The sequence below is a fragment of the Gekko japonicus genome, unplaced genomic scaffold (genome assembly GCF_001447785.1).
Source record: "Gekko japonicus isolate JY-2015 unplaced genomic scaffold, Gekko_japonicus_V1.1 scaffold415, whole genome shotgun sequence".
NCBI lineage: Eukaryota > Metazoa > Chordata > Lepidosauria > Squamata > Gekkonidae > Gekko > Gekko japonicus.
In genome coordinates this window covers 377,099-400,617 of record NW_015173136.1, presented here as the reverse complement: position 1 = coordinate 400,617, position 23,519 = coordinate 377,099, and the positions used below count along the sequence as shown (strand labels likewise).

At 46.7% G+C, this 23,519-nt stretch overlaps 1 protein-coding gene across 4 annotated transcripts in view; it reads right to left on the bottom strand.

Moving 5' to 3' along the window:
* Window positions 1-23,519, bottom strand: part of CTBP2 (C-terminal binding protein 2) — a 287,345-nt gene that overhangs the window by 5,594 nt on the left and 258,232 nt on the right. For 2 of the 4 annotated variants that reach the window (XM_015422199.1, XM_015422200.1), the window contains exons 5-10: window positions 20,723-20,929; window positions 9,330-9,544; window positions 7,718-7,848; window positions 5,944-6,071; window positions 4,451-4,568; window positions 3,239-3,310 (exon numbers count right to left, since the gene is read on the bottom strand). In XM_015422199.1, coding sequence (XP_015277685.1) covers window positions 3,239-3,310; window positions 4,451-4,568; window positions 5,944-6,071; window positions 7,718-7,848; window positions 9,330-9,544; window positions 20,723-20,929 — 871 coding nt within the window. The remainder of the gene's footprint in view (window positions 1-3,238; window positions 3,311-4,450; window positions 4,569-5,943; window positions 6,072-7,717; window positions 7,849-9,329; window positions 9,545-20,722; window positions 20,930-23,519) is intronic. The other 2 variants (XM_015422201.1, XM_015422198.1) reach the window with 1 other exon arrangement.

Below are 23,519 nucleotides of genomic sequence, written 5' to 3'. Positions count from 1 at the left end.
ATAATTTTAATTTGTACCCTTCCTCTCCCATCAATCTGGCATTTGCCTGGACCGATCACTATAGTGAAAGGTACAATGTGATCATTGCATCCAAACGGCAATCTACTGTATAGGATGGCGCAATTTGCGTTTCCTATTAAAATGCATTCCACATTGAAACCAGTGGAAAGGGGGGGGGGGAGAAAAGAAAAGCAAATACAAAAGTGAATGAATTCAAAACCCAACCAAATAAATTTGTTTGCAAGTGAAATGGAAATGGAAAGACATTTAGCACACTCTTACCAGTATGGCCCATCAGGATTAGCATGCGTAGCCAACTGGCTATGCTTTTTAATAGTTACTTTGAGCTTTCCTAACCCTAAACTGTGCAAAAAGAAAATTGGAGAAAGCTAGTAGATTGATGAGTCCATTCCCATAGCCCTAATATTTTGGCACAAATAAGGAGAGTCTTTAAACCAGACCTGCATGTTAGGGCAGAACCCTGCATATCTCAACTGTATCCTGGCTGAGTAGGTTAACGCCAGCCTGCCTGATATGATTTTACTGGTTGCTTGCTTCTTGGAGCCTAAATAATCTCTTTGTCATCTGTGTGAAAATTCTTAACACACTCCCAGAAAGGAGTGTCTGAGTGGCAGTTGCTGGCTTTTTGTATTGCCATTCTGCATAAAGGTACCTTAGTGTCCTCTTGGTCTGGGCCTTATCGGACAGATGGACTACCAACATCTGTAATCTTAAAACTGTTGAAAACAAATTTTAAATGTTTTCCTTCTTGCTGTGTGTAAGGAAGTAATGAAAAAATACTATCACAAACTTTATAATATTGTACCTGTTGTTCCAAAATGTGATCCTCTGAATGTGCTAGCTGCAAAAATGCCAAAGCATAAGGTTTACATTGCAATATAAGACGACCCCCTTTTTAAAACGTGAGCGCTCGTGGCTAAGGAGCACAACCCCTTTTTATCAAGCAAGTGGGACATGACTGATTTTTAAGGAAAAGAAATTTATGGCTTGTTTTATGATGATAGAATAGAGTCTTCACAGAGATGCTTCAGACTGCCTCTAATGCAAAGACAGAATAGTATCTGAGGGTATAATCTAGCCATGGTTAAGCACTTTAAGTCCCATTGAGTGTAGCAGAAGAATTAAGCACTTGATGCTTTCCCCTTGAAACTAATGAGACTAAAAGCAATTGGTTTTGACTGGGTTGTGCTCTAAATCTTCCTATGTTCCATTATATTCCATTATGTTCTCTGGAATTCCATTATATTGTCTTGAATATAACGTAAGAGAAGCCAACATATGCTTGTCTAACACTTCTGCTGATTGTGCTGTCCAGTGCCAGACCCTCAACCCAGATTGGGGGGGGGGGGCCTTGATCTTTGGAGAGCTTGGGTTAGCTCCGAGAGAAGGTAAGGGGGAAAGTTTCCTTCATGCACATCTTGCCCTTCTCTGGATTCAGGGTTATACTTGGGGGCAGCTGCATATAGAGGAGAAATAAAATTGAAAGGCATCTGTCAGTTCAGCCACCAAACATACCTTGCCAGTCAGTTTTATTCCCCCTCCCTGAAATGAGTTACATGTTTTACAAACTAACCTCCCTTAAAACAGAAGAATGTATTGTAAACTATACTGGGTATACCCTGTACGGGGGGATGTAATTCTGAACTGAGTTTACCTACATTCTACAACCTGTACATATTATGCATGTAAAGCTTATTAGCATACTCATCCATAATTGAATGTTCCCCGCGGGGGGGGGGGGGGGGGGGAATGAGTAACAGGTCACTACCCCAGTTGAAATCCTTCAGAGACCCTTGTTTTTGAGATCCCATTAAGCGCTGCACACCCCTTTCAGCACAGTTTCACAGCCATAAAGAGCTGGAAACACACAGCTGTTAGCATATGATGGCATCTGTGCAGTACAGTACTAAACTAGGTGCTTCTTCTGCACAGAACAGAATACACACAGTCCCAGTGATAGGCCCAGGCCATGAGTGATGTGGACAGCCTAAAGTGCTGTGCCTGTGAGTCCGCACAGGTGACAAACCATCACAGCAAGTCTCACATGATTATGTTATTGACCTGTATGCTCCCACTCCACTCGGGAAGCTTCAGCCTTCCTCCAACTTGACTGCCTCCTCCTTTAGCTAAAGAGTCACTTGCTGAGTGGAATGGCAGGATAGAGGCTATCACCCCTTATTGCTGTTGCAAAGGGTCACCGTGCTGATCCTGTCTACACTTGAACTTTGCATACATAAGCCCCGGGCCACGCCTCTTGCATTTCATTATCTTTAGATCCTCCTAGGCTGACAAGGTGAGTGCCAGGGTGTTAATGATTACGGATGGTCATATGTCAGTCGTGGTCATATAAATGGACCCTTTAGGATAACAAAGTAAATGGCAAATGGCAGAGAGAGAGAGGGAGAGATATTACTATTTTCCAGAGGATGAAGCAGCCACTTCCAAGTAAATATTTTGCAGAGGCAAAGTGGCCTTTTTGAAAAACTGCAGCGAGCCATTCTAGCCCAAACAACAAACTGAAGGACGACGGCAGCTGCAGTTCTTGAAATGTCATGGAAGTGCAAATTCTATGAGAGGAGTAGACTGAGTTCATTTTATTCCCTAAAGCTCTGTTTTAAAAGGTGCCGGTGCTCGGCACCTGGATTTTTGCAGTCTCGGTCACCCATCAGCAGGTGGTAGCAGAAGCCATGACAAGATCAGTTGATGCAATGAAAACAAAGAGACTAAAGGACTGATCTCTAGCTGACTTCTGTAGGGCACAAGAGATGAGGAGGAGTGCTCAAAAGTCTAGAAAAGTAGCCTGGAAAAGACAACCCAAACTAAACAGCACGACTGGTTTGCTAAGTATCTGGTTTAGGTGAGGGTATGAGCTTTCCCTGTGCAGACACGGTGCTTCGGCACAGTGAACCCTCTTTCTCTCCTGCCCCCTCTCCCATGCACACGGTGGGGCTCAATCCACTGGAGAAAACTCTCTCTCTCTCTCTCTCTCTCTCTCTCTCACACACACACACACACACACACACACAAAGGAGATGCAATTTCTGCCAATTACCCCCTTTGGGGGGGCAGACCTCTGACTCCCCCCACTACTGTAGCATTCTGGTGGACATTTCAGAGTATGGCAGGGGAGAGAGGCAGGGAAATTGCACTCGGCAGACTGAAATCCCTTCCAGGGGATCCAAGCCACAGAGTGCACATAAAACAAGGTTGCACTTACCTGTAAGAGTTGTTCATCGAGTGGTCTTCTGGGCAGAAGCCACGAAGATGAACTTGACTGAACTGGGGAGCACTGAGTGGGAGAAATGCACAGACTTCACACTTCCATGACTGTCTTAACGTGCTACCTATAGATGTGTACAAGAACCCTAAGGAGCAGGGAAGAATCACACCCTACATGTTCAGGCTTGGCTTAAGGTTATTTAAAATCAGGTGGGGTGAATAAATCCAATTGCATAGATTTGCCTCCTCTTTTGTTTCAGGCTATGTGAGTGCAGTGCTTGAGAATTACTATATCACGAGAAACTTGAAATAAATTTATTTTTAAAAATGTAAAAAGTTCCCCAAATGGCACAATCACTGGTGGGGGAGAAGGTGGCCATGGACACTGTCAAATGGATTTTCCTTACAACACTATCACAACCAACAACAAGACACCCTGCCTTGCAGAAGGGTGTCTGCATTGTTTTACAACAAAAAGTAAGAATTGCACATTAAGAGCACAAAACAGCTATTGTCTGGAAAGGTACTTAAGAGGTTCCAGGAAAAACAGAATACTTCACTGTAGAAATCTGACCATCCTCTGCAGCTTTGTAAAAGCTTAAGACACGCATGAGGTATGGCCCCTTAAATACTGCTTGTGTTATCTTTCCGACATTTTGAGTCACATTCTGCCTCTCAGCCCGTAATAAGTCAACAATGATAACAGTGTATTAGTACACTCATTCATGACGGCACTAATTCCTGTCTCTGCAAAAAGCCTTCCAAGTCCTCATGGAAAACTTAGGTGTTTTTTACTCCGACTAATGGAGTGAGTCGAGCGAGAGGTCTTCCATCATCTGCTTATGTCATGCGGAAGGGGCAAGATGATTGTGGGTAAATTGGTAAGATTCACTTGAAACTCCACAAAGGCCTTTCAGAGAAGCACAAAGTGAATCTATAGTGCCTTTATTACAGGGTCTACGTGCAATGGGATACTTACGGAGATGTTATCTCAAAACTATCAATATCAATAACATCTTGATGGAATAAAGAAGTGAATTCTATGGAAGAGGAATGAAGGCCTAACGGTATTCAGATCTTATACAATACTTAGGTCTTATACAAAGACCTCTTCAGAAAAATTGCAGAATTAACTAAATTCATTGGCTAAGCTCTATTGTTGCCTACAGAACTGCAAACACATTCAGAGAAATCCTTTTCTCCATCTTACCTGTATGTGGCACCATTGAGCTCTGGATGAATTGCCTGCTGCTCTATTACTGACCAAGGAGCTGTTGTGACAAAGAATTCCTTGTTCACGCAGTTTCGTAGGCTTTCAGGGATGCGACCTGAGGCAGGAATGAATCAAATTCAAAACGAGGTCAGGCACAATCTGTCTTATTGATATGCAGCAAATTACACACAACACGCTCACGTCCACTCTGATTATTATAATGGGGAGGGGAGAGAAAATTCTTTGCTCTCTGTCAAAATAGCAGAATGGTGTTCAAAGTCTGAGACACTTGCAGCATCACTCAAGCAAGCTACTGGGTGCAGGCACGGCAGGGAAGGCCCAACAGGAGGTGCAGCATTAAAGTATAAGACATTATTTCTCACATTCATAGCCATTAAAAATAATTTATTTTTGAGTGAAACTGTTTTTTTTTCATGCTCTGGCAGACTGTAGTCACTTTGCAGGGGACTACACCAGAGGTCACTTTGCAAGACTCACTGGATAGTAGAGTCTACTGCTTGCTTTCAAAGCTAGAATAAACGGGAGATGTTTAAGAGATAGTAGACATACCACGGGCCCAGCTGCCAGCGACTCCTAAACAGGATCACCTAGGGAATGGCAGGCACTGGATCCAACATGAGTGAGGAAAGTCTTCTAAAAACAAATCTGAACGTTTACAAACTTATGGATGCTACAGTACTTCCTGCTATGTTGTTGAGGCTGGACATTAAAGCAGTGGACCTCAGTGGAAATGTTACACATGGGTGATACATTTCAGAGAGGTAGCTGTGTCACTCTGTTGCAGCCAAACCAAGCAAGGTCGTCTGTCACCTTAAAAGATAGTGTCAGGAGGGTAGCTGTGTTAGTCCATAGTAGTGGAACGAAATTTGAATCCAGTACCACCTTAAAAGACCGCCAAAACTTTCCAGGGTATAATCTTTTGAGTGTCAAAGCTCACTCTGTCAGATACCAAAGGTCTGCTGTTTTTTGGTCTTTACAGGATTCTCAATTTGTTCTGCAACCTTAAAGTTTTGGATGATGTTGTCATGCCCAACTTATGTTCCTGACTATAAGCATGAGGTATGTTCCTTTCTGAAGGAAATACCAAGTTTGTGGGCTGGCACGGCTGAACTTCATTATGAGTGTGGTGGGGAGGGGAGGGGAGGGGAGGGGATATCAATGGGAAGCAGACTTGATACTAAATTTATGGCTGATTGAAGCATTACCTACCCGCACCAAAGCAGATGAACACACTTACCAGGGTTGGTGCTCTATGGAGCAGATGTAATGTTCAAAATGTTCTTATCACATGCGCTGGCACATACATATGCAACCGATGTCTGGGGTATACCTGGCATAGAAACACTATTCATAGGATAATCCCCTTTTAAAAGCTTTACCTGCTGTATGGAGCACCAACACGGGTAAGCACTTAGGGGTTGGCTTTCCACTGGAAGCCCCTCCCGATTCAACATTATATCATGCTGTACCTGTAATTGCTCGCCGTATCTCTGTCGCAGCAGCTTCTCTCATCTCCAGCGAGGCCTGTTCACTGTACCAAGCAGTGTGTGGTGTACAAATTAAATTAGGAGCATCTTTCAGTGGCCCCTGAGCAAAGCTTCAGAGAGAAAAGACAAAAGAAGAAACATTCAGCTAGAAATAAAAAACTCAGGAACAGATGCTTTCACTTAGAAATTCCATTCACCCCTTTTCTGTCCTTTTAAACCTGATGTGCTGGGGGGGTTTTCAAACAGCTAAATGTGCAGGGTTCCCCAGGACTGAGAACATCTAGTTTGGCCCTAAAGTGATTACTTAGAGAGCTTAGTACTATAGTACATGTTCTCTCTCTCCCTCCCCCTAAATCTGATTTCGAGATGCTTAGTACATTTTAATGTAGTAAGCATCTTGAAATCCAGGTACTACTGCAGAGGTTGGATCCAAAGACCCACAAGTGAAAGGGATTTTCTTCCCCCAGTCCCCCCCCCTCATGTCCCCTGTCCCTCCCAATGTTGACCCAGGTTTCTGGAGATTCCCCAGAAACAGCACTGGGTGACGGGAGCAGGGAAATCAGCCAAAATGTCACACTTGCCACTGGCACACAGAGCTTCACACCCACAAAAATAGAGGATAGGATCCAACCCACTGTATGCCTTTTTCTGCAGTCTGTTCACAAATAAAAAACATTACTTTGCATCTGCCCCCTTATTCCAGATGGCCTCTTCTGCTGCACCCTTATGATATTACAGACGAGTTGAGTTTGAGGGAAAAGACTGTCCAGATTGTAGTGCAAGTTGATTCAAAATATTTTGCATGCAAATAGAGGTGTTTTTTTAGATACCGGATTACTGCTTTCAATCGAAGATGGGAGTGATAGCCATTTGTAGAATGGCCCCCACCCCTGCTCTTTCACTGTATTTAACTGCAACGCCAGTTCTCAGGATTGTCACCTATAACCTGAAAGGAATGGCATGAGCAGAAGCAGGAAGACTGGGCATTTCAAGGAGCCTTGCTCAGTAGAAACAGGTTAAAAACAAAGGCACAGAGTCATTAAAATCAACCAAAGACAGGTAAACTAGGACCTGAACCAGGACCTCTAAATGCTGGCCCATGCAAAAAATAATAATAATAATTGCAATATTTTTACAAGATACTCAGCTCCAACAGCTGGGAAGAATTGTGGGGGAGGTGAGGTGTTGTACTAAAAAAACCCAACCAGCCCTTCTGTCCAGGCGTGGTTCATATCTAAAACTGCTTTCAGCCAAAGCACACAGAGATGGAGACAAATCTTTTTCACTTAAGAATTTAAACTCTTATGACACTCTGTTTACAGCTCCCCTCTCCCAGTAAGGCAGGTAAGTTACATATAAGTATATGTGTGGAGGGGAAAGAATAAACAGGGACTTCCTGACAGAGGCCCCTAGTTCTCTGAAGCTCTGTATCCACAGAACCTCACATGAGCTTCAAATTTCCAAGGTTTTTCTTTTTCTTTAAAGAGCAAGGCAGCTTTATTGCAGAAAGTTCTAAAGACTTTCCAGATTTGGCCTCTTCATTGATACTATGTGACAGACTACATCAATGCTTCATCAGCCCACTTCACCGTGAAATGTGCAAGTGGTTCAAGATTATAAGGGGGGAAGCTACCTAGAACTCTGGGTCGCAGTCAGGATACAAACACAAAATCTGCCCACAGCCCTTGTAAGAAAGATGAGCTATATGAAGTAATAAACATAAATAAAATGCTAATCATCAAGAAAATTTATTTACCTAAACGGTTCTGATTCATGCACATCCAGTGCTGCCCCTCGTATCCTGCCTTCTTTTAGGGCTTGAGTTAAGGCCTTTTCATCCACCAGACCACCACGCGCCGTATTCACCAAGAACGCTCCCTGCCTCATCTAGTGCGAGCCGGGAAGAAAGAAGAGACAAACCATTCAGCATGACTATTACACCTCAAGATATGGGCTTGTGTCCAATAGAGTGTTTCTGCACATGGCCATATTTCCGTCTGTGTAGTATGACTTTCTTGCTTCTGAAATGCTACTCCTGAGAGACAAGAAACCCTTCAGTCTGTGGGAAACGCTCCATGCGATCCAACTGTGCCACCACCACTTCTGCCTCTGGCGCCCTGCCAGTGCATACCTCTGCTCTGGAACACATACTGGAAGGCATGTGCCATTTCCTCCTTGGATTGTAGGGACATTTCTGCATCTCCGATCCCAACAAAGCTGCATTAGTGGCTGCTGCTATACTAGGACCAGTTCTGGGCTTGGATCGGGCCTCTTGTGCAGTGGCTCAAATGCTATTTCATTACATCTGACATGCTGCATTGACCAATTTTAGGCACACTGGAAACAGGATGTTTAAGACCAAGCTGCTGATATTTATTCTCCAGGAACAAAACAGCTTTTTACGCAGTATTTTTAAAGGACAGTATTTTCAAAGTGCTATACACATTTCTATCATTTCCCAAGCAAAAGGAGGAATTTCCAGACCCTATGGTTGAGTATCATTTTCTAGAAGCATCACCTTTTTGCACTGATGCTTTGTGTCTTCAATGTATTTTCCTAGGTTATGAACTACTGCGCCAGTATGTCCCCTTGCTACTTATTTATATGCTGTTTGCACAGAATGGGTATATTTATGATAACTACAGAATCAAAGCATGAGAGAAGGCAAACAGCACAGAGGAGCAGATCTGGGTAGCTCCCTCAGCCGCTCTCTTAACACAGAAATTACCTGAATCTGGAACCATCTTTCTGAAATCCCTGGAAAACTAGATGTTTAGCAGTGACTGAGATTTATTCTAACAGACAAGAGAAGCAGACTCCAGTTTTTCCTACCATCTAGTCGCCATCTGCCCACAATAAGTTTGGGAAACAGGCTACGGTTTTCTGACATGTAGCAGCCGTATACTGTGTTGAGATAACTCACAATCTTGTCTAACGTTATTCCAAATGATTGGAGATGCAAAAAACCCGGCTAGGAGACTCTCTCACTTATTAATACCTACCCCAATTTCTCAAAACGTGGTGTTAGGAAGCCCCATGATGTAAGGAGGTGCTGCCCTAGTCAGGACTGGAACCGAAACAAGAGTCTTTGGTTTGTAATATATTGTAACATTAGGCTGCTAACTGCAATTTGTCAACTGCATTAAACTGACCTGCTAAAGTAGCGTCACCTGATCTATAATGTGGGAAAGACAGATGGAGAATTAGCTGCATGTCTCAACTACCCCAAAGGTAAAAATACATACAATTACTATTTGCATCTGTTTAGTGTTATCTCTGTGCCAGCAGGAATTCTGGCACTCAGCAGCCACACATTTCCGGGCTGCGGCTGGAGCCAACAAGATGATCTTCCTTGGTTTTACAATTACCTGCTTAATCGTAAAGTCATTGATAAGGTGGTGATTATGTTCATTGAGGTTACAGTGTAATGACACACAGTCACTCTGGTACAGCAGATCCTGGAGCGTGTAGACTCTCTGGACTCCCAGGGACCTTTCTATGCCATCCTGCAGGTATGGGTCATAAAAGATCACATTGAATCCGAATGCCTTGGCTCGAACTGCAACTGCTTGCGCAGTGCGACCTAAGCCAAAAAAAAAAAAAAAAAAAAAAAAGCAGAGAGTTGTCATAATAGGCTTGGCAATGTGGCAGCACTGCATGAATTCCGAGGAGTGCATTAAATGGTACCAATCGGCATGATGGGCTGCCAAACGCCTTCTCCTACCCACAGCAAAGGCGTTCATGCTGCACTGATTTTCTCCTGTATTATCCCTTTGTCAGGAGCTGCTGAAATGCGGCACTTGCAAAAGGAAACAAATGGCACTAGCACACTGGTCCCTGCCAAGGAGGCGTTTCGCAAGTTCACTGATCCCACGCACTTAATGCAGCTTAGTTTCTTCCCATCAACACTAGAGTCCAAGACTGGATGCTGTGGAAACGGGCAGTGTGTGTGTGTGTGTGTGTGTGTGTGTGTGCAGGAAACAGCCAAACTGCAGATACTCTTAACATAAGCCTGCAAAGTTGGACTGGTGGTGCCAGGGGTATTGCATTTTCCAAAGACTGGACACATTACATTCTGTGCCCGAGAAAATGCCCCCTTCCCTCAGAAAGGGTATCCACTGAAATTGGGAATGTAGCTGTAAAATATTATGGGTTGTACACCTGTAGCGATGGACAATTTCCTTATCTTTTCCTCGGGCTTCTTATAACATTTTTTAAAACAAAAAACGATTTAGTATCTATTTTTTAAAAATAACCTGTTCCTCTATGCCTTATGGTGGAATTTGCATACAATGTTAATTTACACACACAGATACACATACACTCTCCACTGAAGAAGAAGAGGAAGAGATTGGATTTATACCCCACCCTTCACTACCCAAAGGAGTCTGAGAGCAGCTTACAATCTCCTCTCCCTTTCCCTCCACACAACAGATACTCTATGAGGTAAGTGGGGATGAGAGAGCTCTTTCGAGAACTGCTGTTTCGAGAACAGCTCTGAGAGAACTTGTGGCTGACCCAAGGTCACTCCAGCAGCTGCATGTGGAGGAGTGGGGAATCAAACCCGGTTCTCCCAGATTAGAGTCTGCGCTCCTAACCACTACACCAAACTGGCTCTCGAGAACAATAAGGTTTACCACTCTGCCCCCTACTTGACCCTTACCCAGCAGCTGTTTTAGGAATCTTTCTTTCTCTGATTCGTTGGCTCCTATTTCAAAATAAGTTATGAATAACTGAATGTTTCTCCCATGGAAGCAAAGTCATTGAACCATTTTGTCTGAAAGGATCCTCAGACTGAGCAGTGATTCTGATCTTTGAAACCGGGTACCGCCACACATGACAGGTTCGGCTGAAGGGAGAGAGGCAGCTGTTTGGAATGATTCTGCCCGATCTGTGACCCACCAGTCCAACGCAGTCCACCCACCACATGCAGCTCCCATGGGGGCTTTGTGAGCATCCTGTTTTCCTGACTGCCTGGATCCGCAAAAGCAAGCAGCCTGTCAAGCACCCAGTCGACCATGCCACAAGGCTAGCGAGCTACATCTGGTGTGGTGGGCCACAGTTTGTGCAGGCCTACACAAGTGGCCTCATTATCAATATTGTACCTGCCTGCTTTTAAAGCAGCTTTGTTTTTAGAGAGAATACAAAGAGACATGAGCACATAGTGATACAAAGGATAAATTTCATCACTAGGATCCTAAACTATCTATTACCTGTTATTCACGGACACCTTTTTAAAAAAAACCCCATAGTTGCTTCTGTAACTACTTTACCCTGGCACTTGGCAACCACCCAACTTCAATTTGTCACAGATTTCTTTCTACATGGAACGCAGGAGATGGTAAAGAGAGGGCCTCCCCAAAGCACCACCATTACTACATGTGGAAGAAGGAAAAGGAGCACCTTCCTTTGCAGCCTTCTCTCTCCCTCCTGCTGGCAGACCAGAAATCTGCACGAGACAAAACCTTGGGGCAGACAGTCTCACCGCTGACTTCGCTGAAGGTCAAACACTGACCGTGTAATGCGGCGTGTACAAGGGCATCACTCGAATCTGCCTATAGCATGTAAGCTGTTATGGCATTTTTCAAAAATGTGTCCATTAACTATCTGCCACGGCACTGCAGAGGCAATTAAGGTGAGCAGACGTTGCAACGCTGATACAGAAGCATGCCCAAGTTTTGATGTGGAAATGTGGCACTGCCACAGTGGAACAGACCAAAAACCTCAACCTGGGGAGGCAGCCTCAGCAGAAGGACACCCGTCGCAAATAATTCAGCTTTCCCCAAGGAGGACTGAAGTGCTGATCCTCAGCACCAACTGTGGTCACAAAACCTGTATGTTCCGGACAGATTTAAGCCTCTGCACAGCCTTTCAATTCGGATACAAGACAGGAAGCCATGTTAAGGAAATCTTATTATGAAGGACGTCTGCACAACAATACAAACAACAAAACCTCTCTCTGAGCCCTTGTTTATTAAAAGAGCAACTTGTTTGCTGTAGAGTCTCCCCCCCCCCACTCCTTCTGCACTCTTGCTGAATGGCTATTTAATTGGGCATGACTAAGACAACTGTCATGGTTTGGAAGCAAAGGTTTAATAAGGCTCTTCTGATAAAGAGGGACAGCTGCAGTGCAATCAGCAGGTCATTATCCACAATGTCATTCCTATTCAATGTCACCGCCTGGGCTCAACTAACCAACTTATACATCAAGACCAGAGTCGTCTTTTTAAAAAAATGTAGAGGAAGGCAAATAACCAGACACCGCACCTCCAGGATGGTAAAGTGGCTAGGAGAATTAGGTAAAACAGTGTTGCGCTTACCTGCAACTGCTGTTCATCGAGGTGTCTTCTGTGTAGGCACACACTGGGACTGCGCTTGTGCAGGCCAGCCACCGGAGGCTCTCTTAGAGTTATTCTAGTATCTTTTTAACATTCCAAGGGGAGCCCCTCCCCTGCAGAGCTCGTTAGAGGCCATCTTTCCACCTAACGGTCACATGCTCTGGAGGGAGCAGACTCCCCTTCCCTTAGTCCTCCTGAGCTGCCGTGTGCACCATGAATGTAATTACATCCTACGAACGCACAGCGGGGTAGGAGGGAGGGAATGTGTGCCTGCACAGAAGACACCTCAATGAACAACAGTTACAGTTAAGTGCAACACTGTTTTCATCTTCAGCCTTCTGGGCAGTCCCACATTGGGAGACTACAGAGCTCCTTACCTTGAAAGGTCGGGTGAGTTTCAGTGGAAAGGAGCGCGGCACGGTTCTGCCAACTGTGGAATCTCTTCTCGCATTCACGTCCACCGAATAGTGCTTAATGAAGGTGTCTGACGATGATGACCATGTCGCTGCATGGCAGATGTCCTCCAAGGGAGTGCTTCTCTGGAATGCTGCTGACGGTGCCTGCACCCATGTAGAATGTGCCCAAAGCTCCAGAAAACACCCCATAAGACTTCCTAGTAGAGGGTCTACAGGCGTTAAGAAGAAGGACATTGGCAACTTGGTCTGAGAACCCAAACTGGGATCGTTCAGCAGCCAAGCTGTCAACTTGAGCCTGCTCACCTCATGGTGGCCCACAGATCCCTGTGAAGTAAGTCTGCAGCTAAAGGAAGGTAGATTCCCTTGGGTAATACTAGGAGGACCTGGAACCAGACTCTCTGGGCCAAAAAGGAGTGATCAGGATACACCACGTGTGCTCCTCTTGGGTCTTGGTCAACACCTTGTGAATGAGCGGGAATGGTGGGAAGGCATAAATTAGGGTGCCTGTCCAGCAGTTTTGAAATACATCCCCTAGATAGAGATGATCTGAACCCACCCTGGAAAAGAATTTCAGGGCTTTTGCACTGACACTAGTAGCAAAAAGGTCTTCTCCCCAAACCCCCCAATGCTGGGAAATTGGGAGAATATATTTCTTCCCCAGAGACCATTCATGTTCTGATTGTCCCATTCTGCTGAGGATATCCGTTCTTGCGTTGGCAGTACCTACCACATGTACTGCTTGGAAGGAGGATCCTTGATCTATGACCAATTCCCAAATTAAAGTGGCTTCCCTGCACAGGGCCGCCAAGGCTGTGCCCTGTTGGTTTATATAGGTCATTGTCCGTAACAACGTGAGTAACTTTTCCCTTGGTGAGCTCTGCAAATGATGTAAGGGTGTAATGTATTGCACATTAACTCTAAGAGGTTAATATGAAGACCCCTTTCCTCAGGTGACCACACATCGTGAATGGAAAAAAAACCCACAACGGGCTCCTCAGCCCTGCAAGGAAGCATCAGAGGTGATAAACAACTGAGGCATCTTCCCCCCAAATGGTACCCCTGCTAGGAGGTTACTATCACATGCCCACCAGTTTAACTGCCATGTTATGGATCTAGGAACTGTGAACCTAATATGCCAGGAATACAAGGCAGAATGAAATTTTGTGTGGTGAGTGTGGCTGTGTGGTGAGTTGTTCAGGAGTTATTCCTGGTCAGGAAATTGTATTTTGTTGTAGCACTAGATTGCATTTGATAGCAGAGGAGTGGGTAGTGTTTAGCCTATTGCTTTAGGAGTGAATCTGCGATTTTATTATTGTTCATTCAACCTGGCATGCAACTGACGATCTGAAGCTCAGCGGAGATCACTCAGTGCAGGAAATGCCTGGTCAGCAGATTCCGGTGCTCTTGGGGAGGGGGAAGCATTGCGGTGGGCCTAGGCGAGGTTTTAAGGGAAGGATGTGGAGAAATGGAATGGCTCGGCACCCTTCCAGCCTAAGGCCCATCCCAAGGGTGGCCGGCAGTGGGGCTAAGATGGAGAACCCCCCTCCGTCATTGGTGTTGTGCAATGCCAGGTCTATTAACAACAAAGTCCTTCGGGACTTCGTAATGGAACAATGAGCTGACTTGGCATGCATGACCGAGACCTGGGTGAGGGAGGGGGAGACAGTAGTTCTCAACCAGCTTGCCCCTCCTGGTTTCTCAGTCCTCCACCAATCGTGGACTAAGGGGCGGGGGGGAGGAGTGGCTATTTTCATTCAGGAGGCTTACTCCTTCAGGGCGCTCCTGGCTGTGGAGATCGCGGGCATAGAGTGTGTCGACTTGATGCTGGAGGCTGAGGAGTTTGGCAATTTGGGTGGTGTACCGACCGCCTAGCGCACCGGCCAATAGCCTGCCGTCCGTGCTGGAGGCTGTATCAGGCTGGGCATTGGAGCACCCCAGGCTGATGGTCTTGGGTGATTTCAATGTCCATGCTGAGGACGCGGCCTCTGGCCGGGCTGCAGACCTAGTGTCGTCCATGGTGGCGCTGGGACTCTCTCAACTTGTTATGGCCCCCACACATTGAGCTGGTCACATGCTCAATCTGATCTTTGCAGCTGGGGTGAGGGTGGACCGGATTACTGCAATGGCAGTGCCATGGTCGGACCACCAGGCCCTTAAGGCCCGTCTGAATGTTCCACCCCAACCCTGCTTAGGCGGCGAGTGGATTTTTGCTCGCCCGCGCTGCCAAATGGACCCTATGCAGCTCCAGATGGCTTTGCGGGATCCAAAGCCCCCTGGCGGCTCATTGGATGAGCTAGTGGAGGATTGGCATGACCGGTTTTCCACGGCCATCGACGAGATCACTTCCAGGCGTCCTCTCCGAACTCGTATTAGGCGGGCGCCCTGGTATACTCAGGAGTTGCGCCAGCTGAAGCGAGAGCTGAGATGACTAGAGAGACGGTGGCGTCGTGCTCGCGACAAGGCTTCAAGAACATCCTATAGGATGTTTATGAGATCCTATGAGATAGCAGTCAAGGCCGCAAAAAGAGATTTCTATGCGACCATGATTGTATCTGCTAGCTCACGCCTGGCACAATTATTTAGTATGATTCGGTCGTTGACAGCTCTGCCACAGGGCAGGCAAAATGTTAAGGAATTGGATATCGGCTGTGAGGCATTTGTGACCTATTTTGCAGAGAAAGCCTTGGTGCTCCACTGTGACCTCCCCGCCACAATTGATACAGTGTGCGAACATGAGGCCCCTTGCACGCCTTTGGAGTTGGGTTTAGTGAATTTTGGCCCACTCAGCCTGGAAGAAGTTGACAGATTGCTTGTATCTGTGCGCCCAACCACATGCGATCTTGACCCGTGCCCCTTTTGGCTCATTAAAATGGGTCGCGAGCAATGTTCCCTCTAAGCTGTGGACTCTTGTGAGCAAAAATTCTACTTTGTGAGTGACTGGCATTAAAGTGGTGAGCGAGAGATTTGGCTGCTGGATAAACTAGTTTGCTCTGGAGCCCTCCTTCCTGAGCCAAGACAAAAATGTGTGAGCCGGAGGCTCAAAAACTGTGAGCTAGCTCACACTCACTCAGCTTAGAGGGAACACTGGTCGCGAGGGGTTTCGAGGTGCCCTGCGGGAGATTGTCAACAAGTCTCTCTTGGAGGGACGGTTCCCCAGGGCACTCAAGGAAGCGATGGTCTGCCCTCTCTTGAAAAAACCATCTTTGGACCCGGCCGAATTAGCCAACTATCGGCCGGTGTCCAATTTGCCCTATTTGGGCAAACTTATTGAGAGAGCGGTGGCGATACAGCTACAGGGATTTCTGGATGACGCTTCTGTCCTCGATCCCTTCCAGTCCGGCTTTCGCCCTGGTCATGGAACGGAGACGGTACTGGTCGCTCTGACTGACGACCTCCGTAGGCATCTGGATCGTGGCGGTGTGGTGGCACTGTTCTGTCGGCCGCATTCAATACGGTCGACCACCAGTTGCTAGCCCACCGCCTCACCGACGTGGGGATTCAGGGGCTTGCCCTTCAATGGTTGGCCTCTTTTCTCCAAGGTCGGGGACAAAGGGTGGCGATAGGGGATCAGCGGTCCCGGAGGTGGCCTCTAGAATGTGGGGTACCTCAGGGGGCGGTGCTATCCTCGATGTTGTTTAACATCTACATGCGCCCCCTTGCCCAGATTGCCCACAGTTGTGGACTTGGATGTCATCAATATGCAGATGACACCCAGCTTTATCTGATGCTGGGCGGCCGGTCGGACTCCACCCCAGATGATCTTCACCGGGCGTTACAGGTCGTGGCTGGTTGGCTCAGACTGAGTCGGCTGAAACTAAACCCGGCAAAGACGGAGGTCCTGGGGCTGAGTTGGATCGGTCCGGGGTTGGGGCTCCCTCTCCCGACCTTCGATGGGGCGCCTTTGGTGCCGGCGTCGGAGGTTAGGAGTTTGGGTGTGCTCCTGGACTCCTCCTTAACAATGGAGGCCCAGGTAGCAGCCACTGCCAAGTTGGCCTTCTACCATCTTCGGCTGGCACGGCAGCTGGTCCCCTTCCTCGACTGTGATGACCTGGCCACAGTGATCCATGCGACGGTCACCTCAAGGCTAGACTACTGTAACACTCTCTACATGGGGCTGCCTCGGTCGCAAATTTGGAAGCTGCAACTAGTGCAGAATGCTGCAGCCAGGCTGCCGATGGGTCTCCCTAGACGGGATCACATCCGGCCTGTGCTGAAAGCGCTGCACTGGCTGCCAATGGTGTACCGGATTCGCTTCAAAGTGCTGGTTCTTACCTTTAAAGCCCTATATGGCCAGGGTCCGGCCTACCTAAGGGACCGCCTTTCCCCGCATGTTCCCCCAAGGGCACTACAGTCGGGGAGCCAAAACCTCCTGGATATCCCAGGCCCCAGGCCCATCAAACTTGCTGTGACCAGGGCCAGGGCGTTCTCGGTGGTGGCTCCTACCTGGTGGAATGAGCTCCCAGAAGAGATCCGGGCCCTGCAGGACCTTGTGCAGTTCCGCAGGGCCTGCAAAACGGAGCTCTTCCGCCAGGCTTTCGAGTAGGAGCCGCCGCCACCATTATTCCACCAACGCTTTTCCCATCACCGCACTCTACCACCGCTGGTGCGGGTATCATCGGGGGTGCGAGATGTCCCTGGCGGATGACAGGGTTGTGGGGACATATACTGCTGTTGGTCTGTTATAACATCTTCAGAACACCATCTTGGTTTTATGATTCGGTCTGAGTACTGGAGCACTGATATTTTTAAGACTCCCACATGTCAATTTCAGCAGTACCAGCTGATTCAGGAGTCTTTGGGGCAGCCAAATGTCAATTTCGGCCCAATTATATCCTATGGGCCATTGAAGTCAATGGCGAAAACATAGGGTATATTCTGGGGGCTGGAGGGGAGGGGCTTTGAGGGAGAGGCTCCAAACTCACAGGGTAGCTGCTGGAGCCTCTCCCCAAGATACCCACCAGGTTTCAAGACCAGGGGGTCCAATTCTACGGGCCCCCAAACAGGTTGCCCCCATCCCATCCATTGTTTTCTATGGTGGGAAAAAAGTTACTTTTCCCCCACGGTGCTGTTAGTGGCTCTGGGGGGGAGGGGGTTTGAGGGAGAGGCTCCAAATTTTCAGGGTAGCTTCAGGAGTCTCTCCCCACATGAACCTCCATGTCCCAAAGCAATGTCTGTGAAGAGGGGTACCTTGGTTCTAGAGGTGCTCTTTGTGATTGCCAGTCATCCCATTCCTGAGGTCTAGGAGATGGAAAATAATAAGGGTAGCCTTGCCAAGGAGGCGGAGGCATAGAACTCTGCCATGGAGCCAGGGGGGGAGGGGATGGGGCCACTGGATGGCTAGCTGCTGGAACTGCCAATGCACCCTTGCCAGGTTCCAGTTCCCCTTTGGAGAATGAATGAGCCGGGCAGGCATGTGGAGAAGGTATTTGTGGTGTGGAGACTGTTTTCCATTCCATCGGAACCAACACTGACTTGACTGGAACTGAACAGCCACTCGATTCTGGGAACATCTTGGAACTGGAACATTGTTTCGTCTTATGTTTGGACTTGGAATGTGCCTTCTTCGGTGGGGGTTGCGACACGCGGCGTTCAGATGAACGAATGGGTGATCGGACCCAACGCTTTGGTTCTGTCCCCGGAACCCCTGGAATTGAGATGCTTGATGGCGGACTTACAAGTTGGTTGGTTCTAACTGGTGATTTTGAAGGCAACAATTGGCTGTGCTCTGCCGGGGTCGATGTTTTCGCTGCTGGGCTATCGAAGCAAGACAGCGTCTTCTCCCATAAACTAGCCTTCAAGTGCGCTGCTTGATCGGAGTGGGCTTCTGGGGTAAACCGGAGGCAGATCTTGCATGTGGTTGTATTATGGGCCTCACCCAAGCAGAGAAGGTGCTCATCTGGGCAAGTCATTTTTGTACTACACAGGGTACATTTTTTAAAAAAATAAAGCATTTTGCAACATATCTCCAGCATGGAGAGAGCCCAGAAGAAGAGAAACTTCAAGAAAAACTCATGATACTCAGTAGCTGAAGAGAACACGTCCTCACAACATGGCAGGGAAGAAAGGACTGAGAGAAAGGGGGCTCTTCCCTGCAGAGCACCTGGGAAGACAGCCTCTAACGAGCTCTGCAGGGGGAGGGGCTCCCCTTGGAATGTTAAAAAGATACTAGAATAGCTGTAAGAGAGCTTCTGGTGGCTGGTCTGTGCAAGCGCAGTCCCGATGTGGGACTGCACAGAAGACTGAAGATGAACTTAAAGTTATGTGGGATGATAAATAGGGGGGGGGGGGGAACCCAACACACACGTGCACACACACACACCCTTTCTTTGCAATTAGTCATTCATTGGTAGCTACAGAAAAGTACAATGTAGTGTCTGGCACACAAGAAAAGTTGACACATTTGTATGTTGGCAAACTGATATGAATGACCATTAACTGTACACCCTAGAGATAGTGGGTTGGAACCTATGTGCTTTCATGCTGATGAAAAAAGCAGGAGGGGTCCCAGTCCAAAATGGGTATGTATGTGCACAGCATAAAGAAAAGCCACGTGGAATCAAGAGTTGTAGAAAGGAGGGGCATTTGGTATAACTCAGTGGGAAACCCTGGGGGGATTTAAACAGTAATGTTTGGGAGCTTTTTGAACAGAAACCAGCATATGCACCAGTTGTGGTCAACTGACCAGCCCAATTTGTTATGCCTTCACTCACTGTGATCGACTGAGCTAGCAAACGGCAGAACTTTTGCTGTGCTTGCCCTAGGTTCTGGAATTAGTGTGTTGCTTTTAGATACTGTACAACTGTATTGAATACTGGCAATGCACCATATTATTGTTGGTGCAGTCAAGTCATAGCTGACTTAGGGTGACCCCATAGCTTAGGGTTTTCAAGGCAAAAGACGTTCCGAGGTGGTTTGCCTATGCCTGCCTCCACATCATGACCCTGGTATTCCTTGGAGGTCTCCCATCCAAATACTAGCCACAGCCAACCCTGCTTAGCTTCCGAGCTCTGATAAGTTCAGGCTAGCCTGATCAATACCAACCATATAAATATTTTAATAAGCAGACACTAGGTCAGCTTTTATTTTAAATTTATTTTAAATTCCACTTATACTTTTCCTCTCCATAAAACTACAATCTCTTTCCCCGTCACCCAAAAGTAATCCAGTTCTTCAGGGACCAGGGCAAATTTCTTATTTTCTAATATGTTTATGGACAATGCCAAATTAATTGCCAAAATGCAGGGTAAAGCAATAGAGGACTGATTTTTCTTTTTAGGCTTCATTGTTTCACCAGCTTGTACTCCATGCGCTATACAAGCATCCTATTTCATTATTCAGCTTACCCAACAGTAGCGGTAAAAATAAGGAGCTCCAATGTAATCCTTGACTGCCAGTGATTGGGTTAGATGCCTGTACTGTTTCCCACAAAGACAAAAAGTAATTGTCTCTTATCCACTGTTAAGAGTAGGGCCCCCTTTCTCTTCAGAAACAAGTTCCACGGAGCTTTAAGCCATGCTTAGTGAATGCCTTGTGGGTTTCCTAACAGCGACTGAAGACTACATATAAAGGTGATCATGATTCTTGGTTGCAACTTGGAGAATGAACATAAGGGGTTCAAGCTACTTTGTTCCATGATATCTCCAGTCCTGAAATATGTTTCCTTTATTGATGGTCACGGTAGCCAGGCAGCCATTTTGAACAGAAAAACTGGAAGAGGGGAAAAGGTTAAGCAGCCCCTTCTCCTCCCCTCCCCTCCAGTTTTCTGCTCAAGCTTGTGGCTTTCTGTGTTTGATTTTGGTTTAAAGTTGAGAGAAACACGCATGCATCTCTTTGTCACATACTGTGTCAGTCTCAGTGTATGGAACTATGGGGCATGACTATTTACGTCCATCCAGACCTTCTCGCAAGGACTGGACTCTTATTACATCAGTGGAAAGAAAAAGGTCATCCATTTGGTAAAAGCAGAACATCTGAGTTCTCCTTTTCCTCCAGAAGTCACCAACTTACCAAATCCAATGAGGCCAAGAGTTTCGCCTCTAATACGAGCCGCCCCAGAAGCCACTTCTCGTATCTGTTCCACGCTCTGCACTCGGGTTCCTTCCCTCAGTGCTTGGTATAGCCAAGTATTCCGTCTGTAGAGATTCAGGACGTGGCATACAGTGGAATCTGCCGTCTCTTCTACTGCCGCTGAGGGGATGTTGCACACAGCAATACCTGGAATACAAGGAAGAAGCTTGCTTTTGTTGGCATGTCGAGAAAAAATGCCAGGAAATCTCAAGGGTTCTAAACTAAAAAAAAATAAACTAAATGAAAGTAAACTAAAAAGAACCTTTGAATTCTAAAAATAATTTCAGACACCAAGTTAACTACATCTTCACTGGTTACTTCCTCAACGGATCTTGAGAGCCCGGAAAGCTATCTGATTCTTGGTAAACCCATGCCATGGAAAAGTCTGCCAGAAAAACAACTGTACTGAATTGGAGCAAAACTGGCTGAAATACAGCATCTCTTCAGGCAATTTATCATGCATGAAATCCGGTGGTTTGATTCCAGCTGCACCTCTCTACGTGGATGTACATTCAATGTCCATGGTCAGCATGGAAGTGTTGTGGTAGTGCTTAGCACATCGTAAAGCACATCACCAGCTTCTTCTCTGATGTGTTAGCTTTGCATTTACAGAGTTCTTGTCCCCAGGAAACATTCAGATAGGGAATGGAGCACATTTCAGAAAGAGCCCATCTTTCTTGCTTAGACTGAAGTCAGTGGGTTGGGTCCTTTGGTAAATTTTTGATAATGGGTGTGTGTGTGTGTGTGGGTTAGAGAGAGAGAGAGTCTGTGATAGAGAGAGTGAAAGAGAGAGAGAGAGAGAGAGAGAGAGAGAGAGAGAGAGAGAGAGAGAGAGAGATTTGTACTGATTTCCCTCTGCTGCTATTCCTGTGGATCCCCACTTGGGCAGCAGTGGGGGAGGTGAGGAAGTCATATTCTTACAGAAATCTCTTCCTTCAAGAGAATTTACCAAAGGATTCAAGCCAGTATCTTGCACAGCAGCTGGCGACCTCACTCAAAAATGATTCTTTAAGGGGTCCCGGTGGAGCAGAGAAAAGACAGTTCCAGAGAGGCAGTGAAGGTTATCATCTCGCTCACTGAGATGGATAGTGAGCAAGTGGCACTTAGGGTTGCCATCTCTGGGCTGAGGAATTCCTGGAGATATAGGGAGTGGAGCCGGGGGGGGGCAGGGTTTCATGAGGGGAGGTCTTCTGTAGGGTACGATGCCACAGAGTCCACCCTCCAAGGTAGCCATTTTCTCCAGGGTAACTGACCTCTGCATTCGGGAGATGAGTTGTAATTCTGGGAGATTTCCAGGCCACACCTGGAGGCTGGCAACCCCAGTGGTGCTGCAGCTACCAGACATTTTCTCCAATCATTTGCTACCACACCCTCACCCGCTAATTCATCCATACAAAGCGGAACAATGAAGAAAAAAAAGTGGAAAATCAATTTGCTCTCAGTTGTATTTTTTCTTTTTGACCTAGCCCTGTCTGGCTCCAACAAACACTAGAAATCAGTTGTGACACTTCAGATTGATATGTGGGATCCCCCAGCTATAATCACTTAGTGTGCCCTCAATTTAATTTTTTTGCCATCGAGTTGCAACTGACCCCCATAAGGTTTTCAAGGCAAATTATGTACAGAGGTGGTTTGTCACTGCCTGCCTCTGTGTAGCGACCCTGGTATTCCTGCGTGGTCTCCCATCCAAATACTGACCAGGACCAACCCCACTTATCTTCAAGATCCGATGAGATTGGGCTAGCCTGGGTGTTGGGTGATAGTGAGATATTGGGGGGGGAAAGGTATTTAGCAGAGATAAGATAGTCCAGCAGTGCCAGAGTAAAATAATTCAGACTCAGAGTCCATGTGTGATTAAAATATAAAGTTTTTACTAAATTCTAGCATGGGAAGGGTAACTGGGATGAAAATAACAACAGAGCATAATTGGCTACATCCTTACTCTACAAAGACAAAACTAGAAGAGAGTATAGCTACTCCTCTTGTTCTTCAGAACACCAAACAAAGACGGGAAGAGAAGCCATAAAATGGTAATACACCTTGACACTTTAGTCCCAATCAAATTCCTAGATCAGGGAGAAAATTCCCGGGCTTTCTACATCTAAAGAACATTGGTTACATGAGAAACATGTGACTTCCTGTGAGTAACATAAACAAACATTTAACCCCAGATATACTGAGTGTTTTCAACTTGTAATACCCAACAGGGGGGGACAAAGATCCACTTCGTCCCTTCGTCCCGCAGCCTCTCACGGCAGGTTTCTGGGGGAAGCGACGGCCAGTGCGGAGCCGCGGGGTGGTATTCCCGGTCAACCAGGGCCAGGCACAACGGTGTGAATTGGTGTACGTGACTTACCGATTCTCCATGTTCCTAGCTACAGCCATGCACTGGTGTGTATGTGTGTGTGTGGGGTGGGGGGGAGGATGTTACAGCCAATGTTCCCGCTAAGCTGTGGGGTCTTCTGAGCAAAAATTCAACTTTGTGAGCTACTGGCATTAAAGTTGTGAGCAAATGATTTGGCTATTCCTTCCTGAGCTAAGGCAAAAATGTGTGAGCCGGAGGCTAAAAAACTGTGAGCTCGCTCACACTAACTCAGCTTAGAGGGAACATTGGTTACAACTCGATCCACAAACCATTAAGCCAATATTCATAGCTCCCGATCCTGAAACTGTTGACTCGGACTTAAATCCCACTGTGGCCAATGGGACTTTCTTTCTACACTGCTGGTTCAGTACC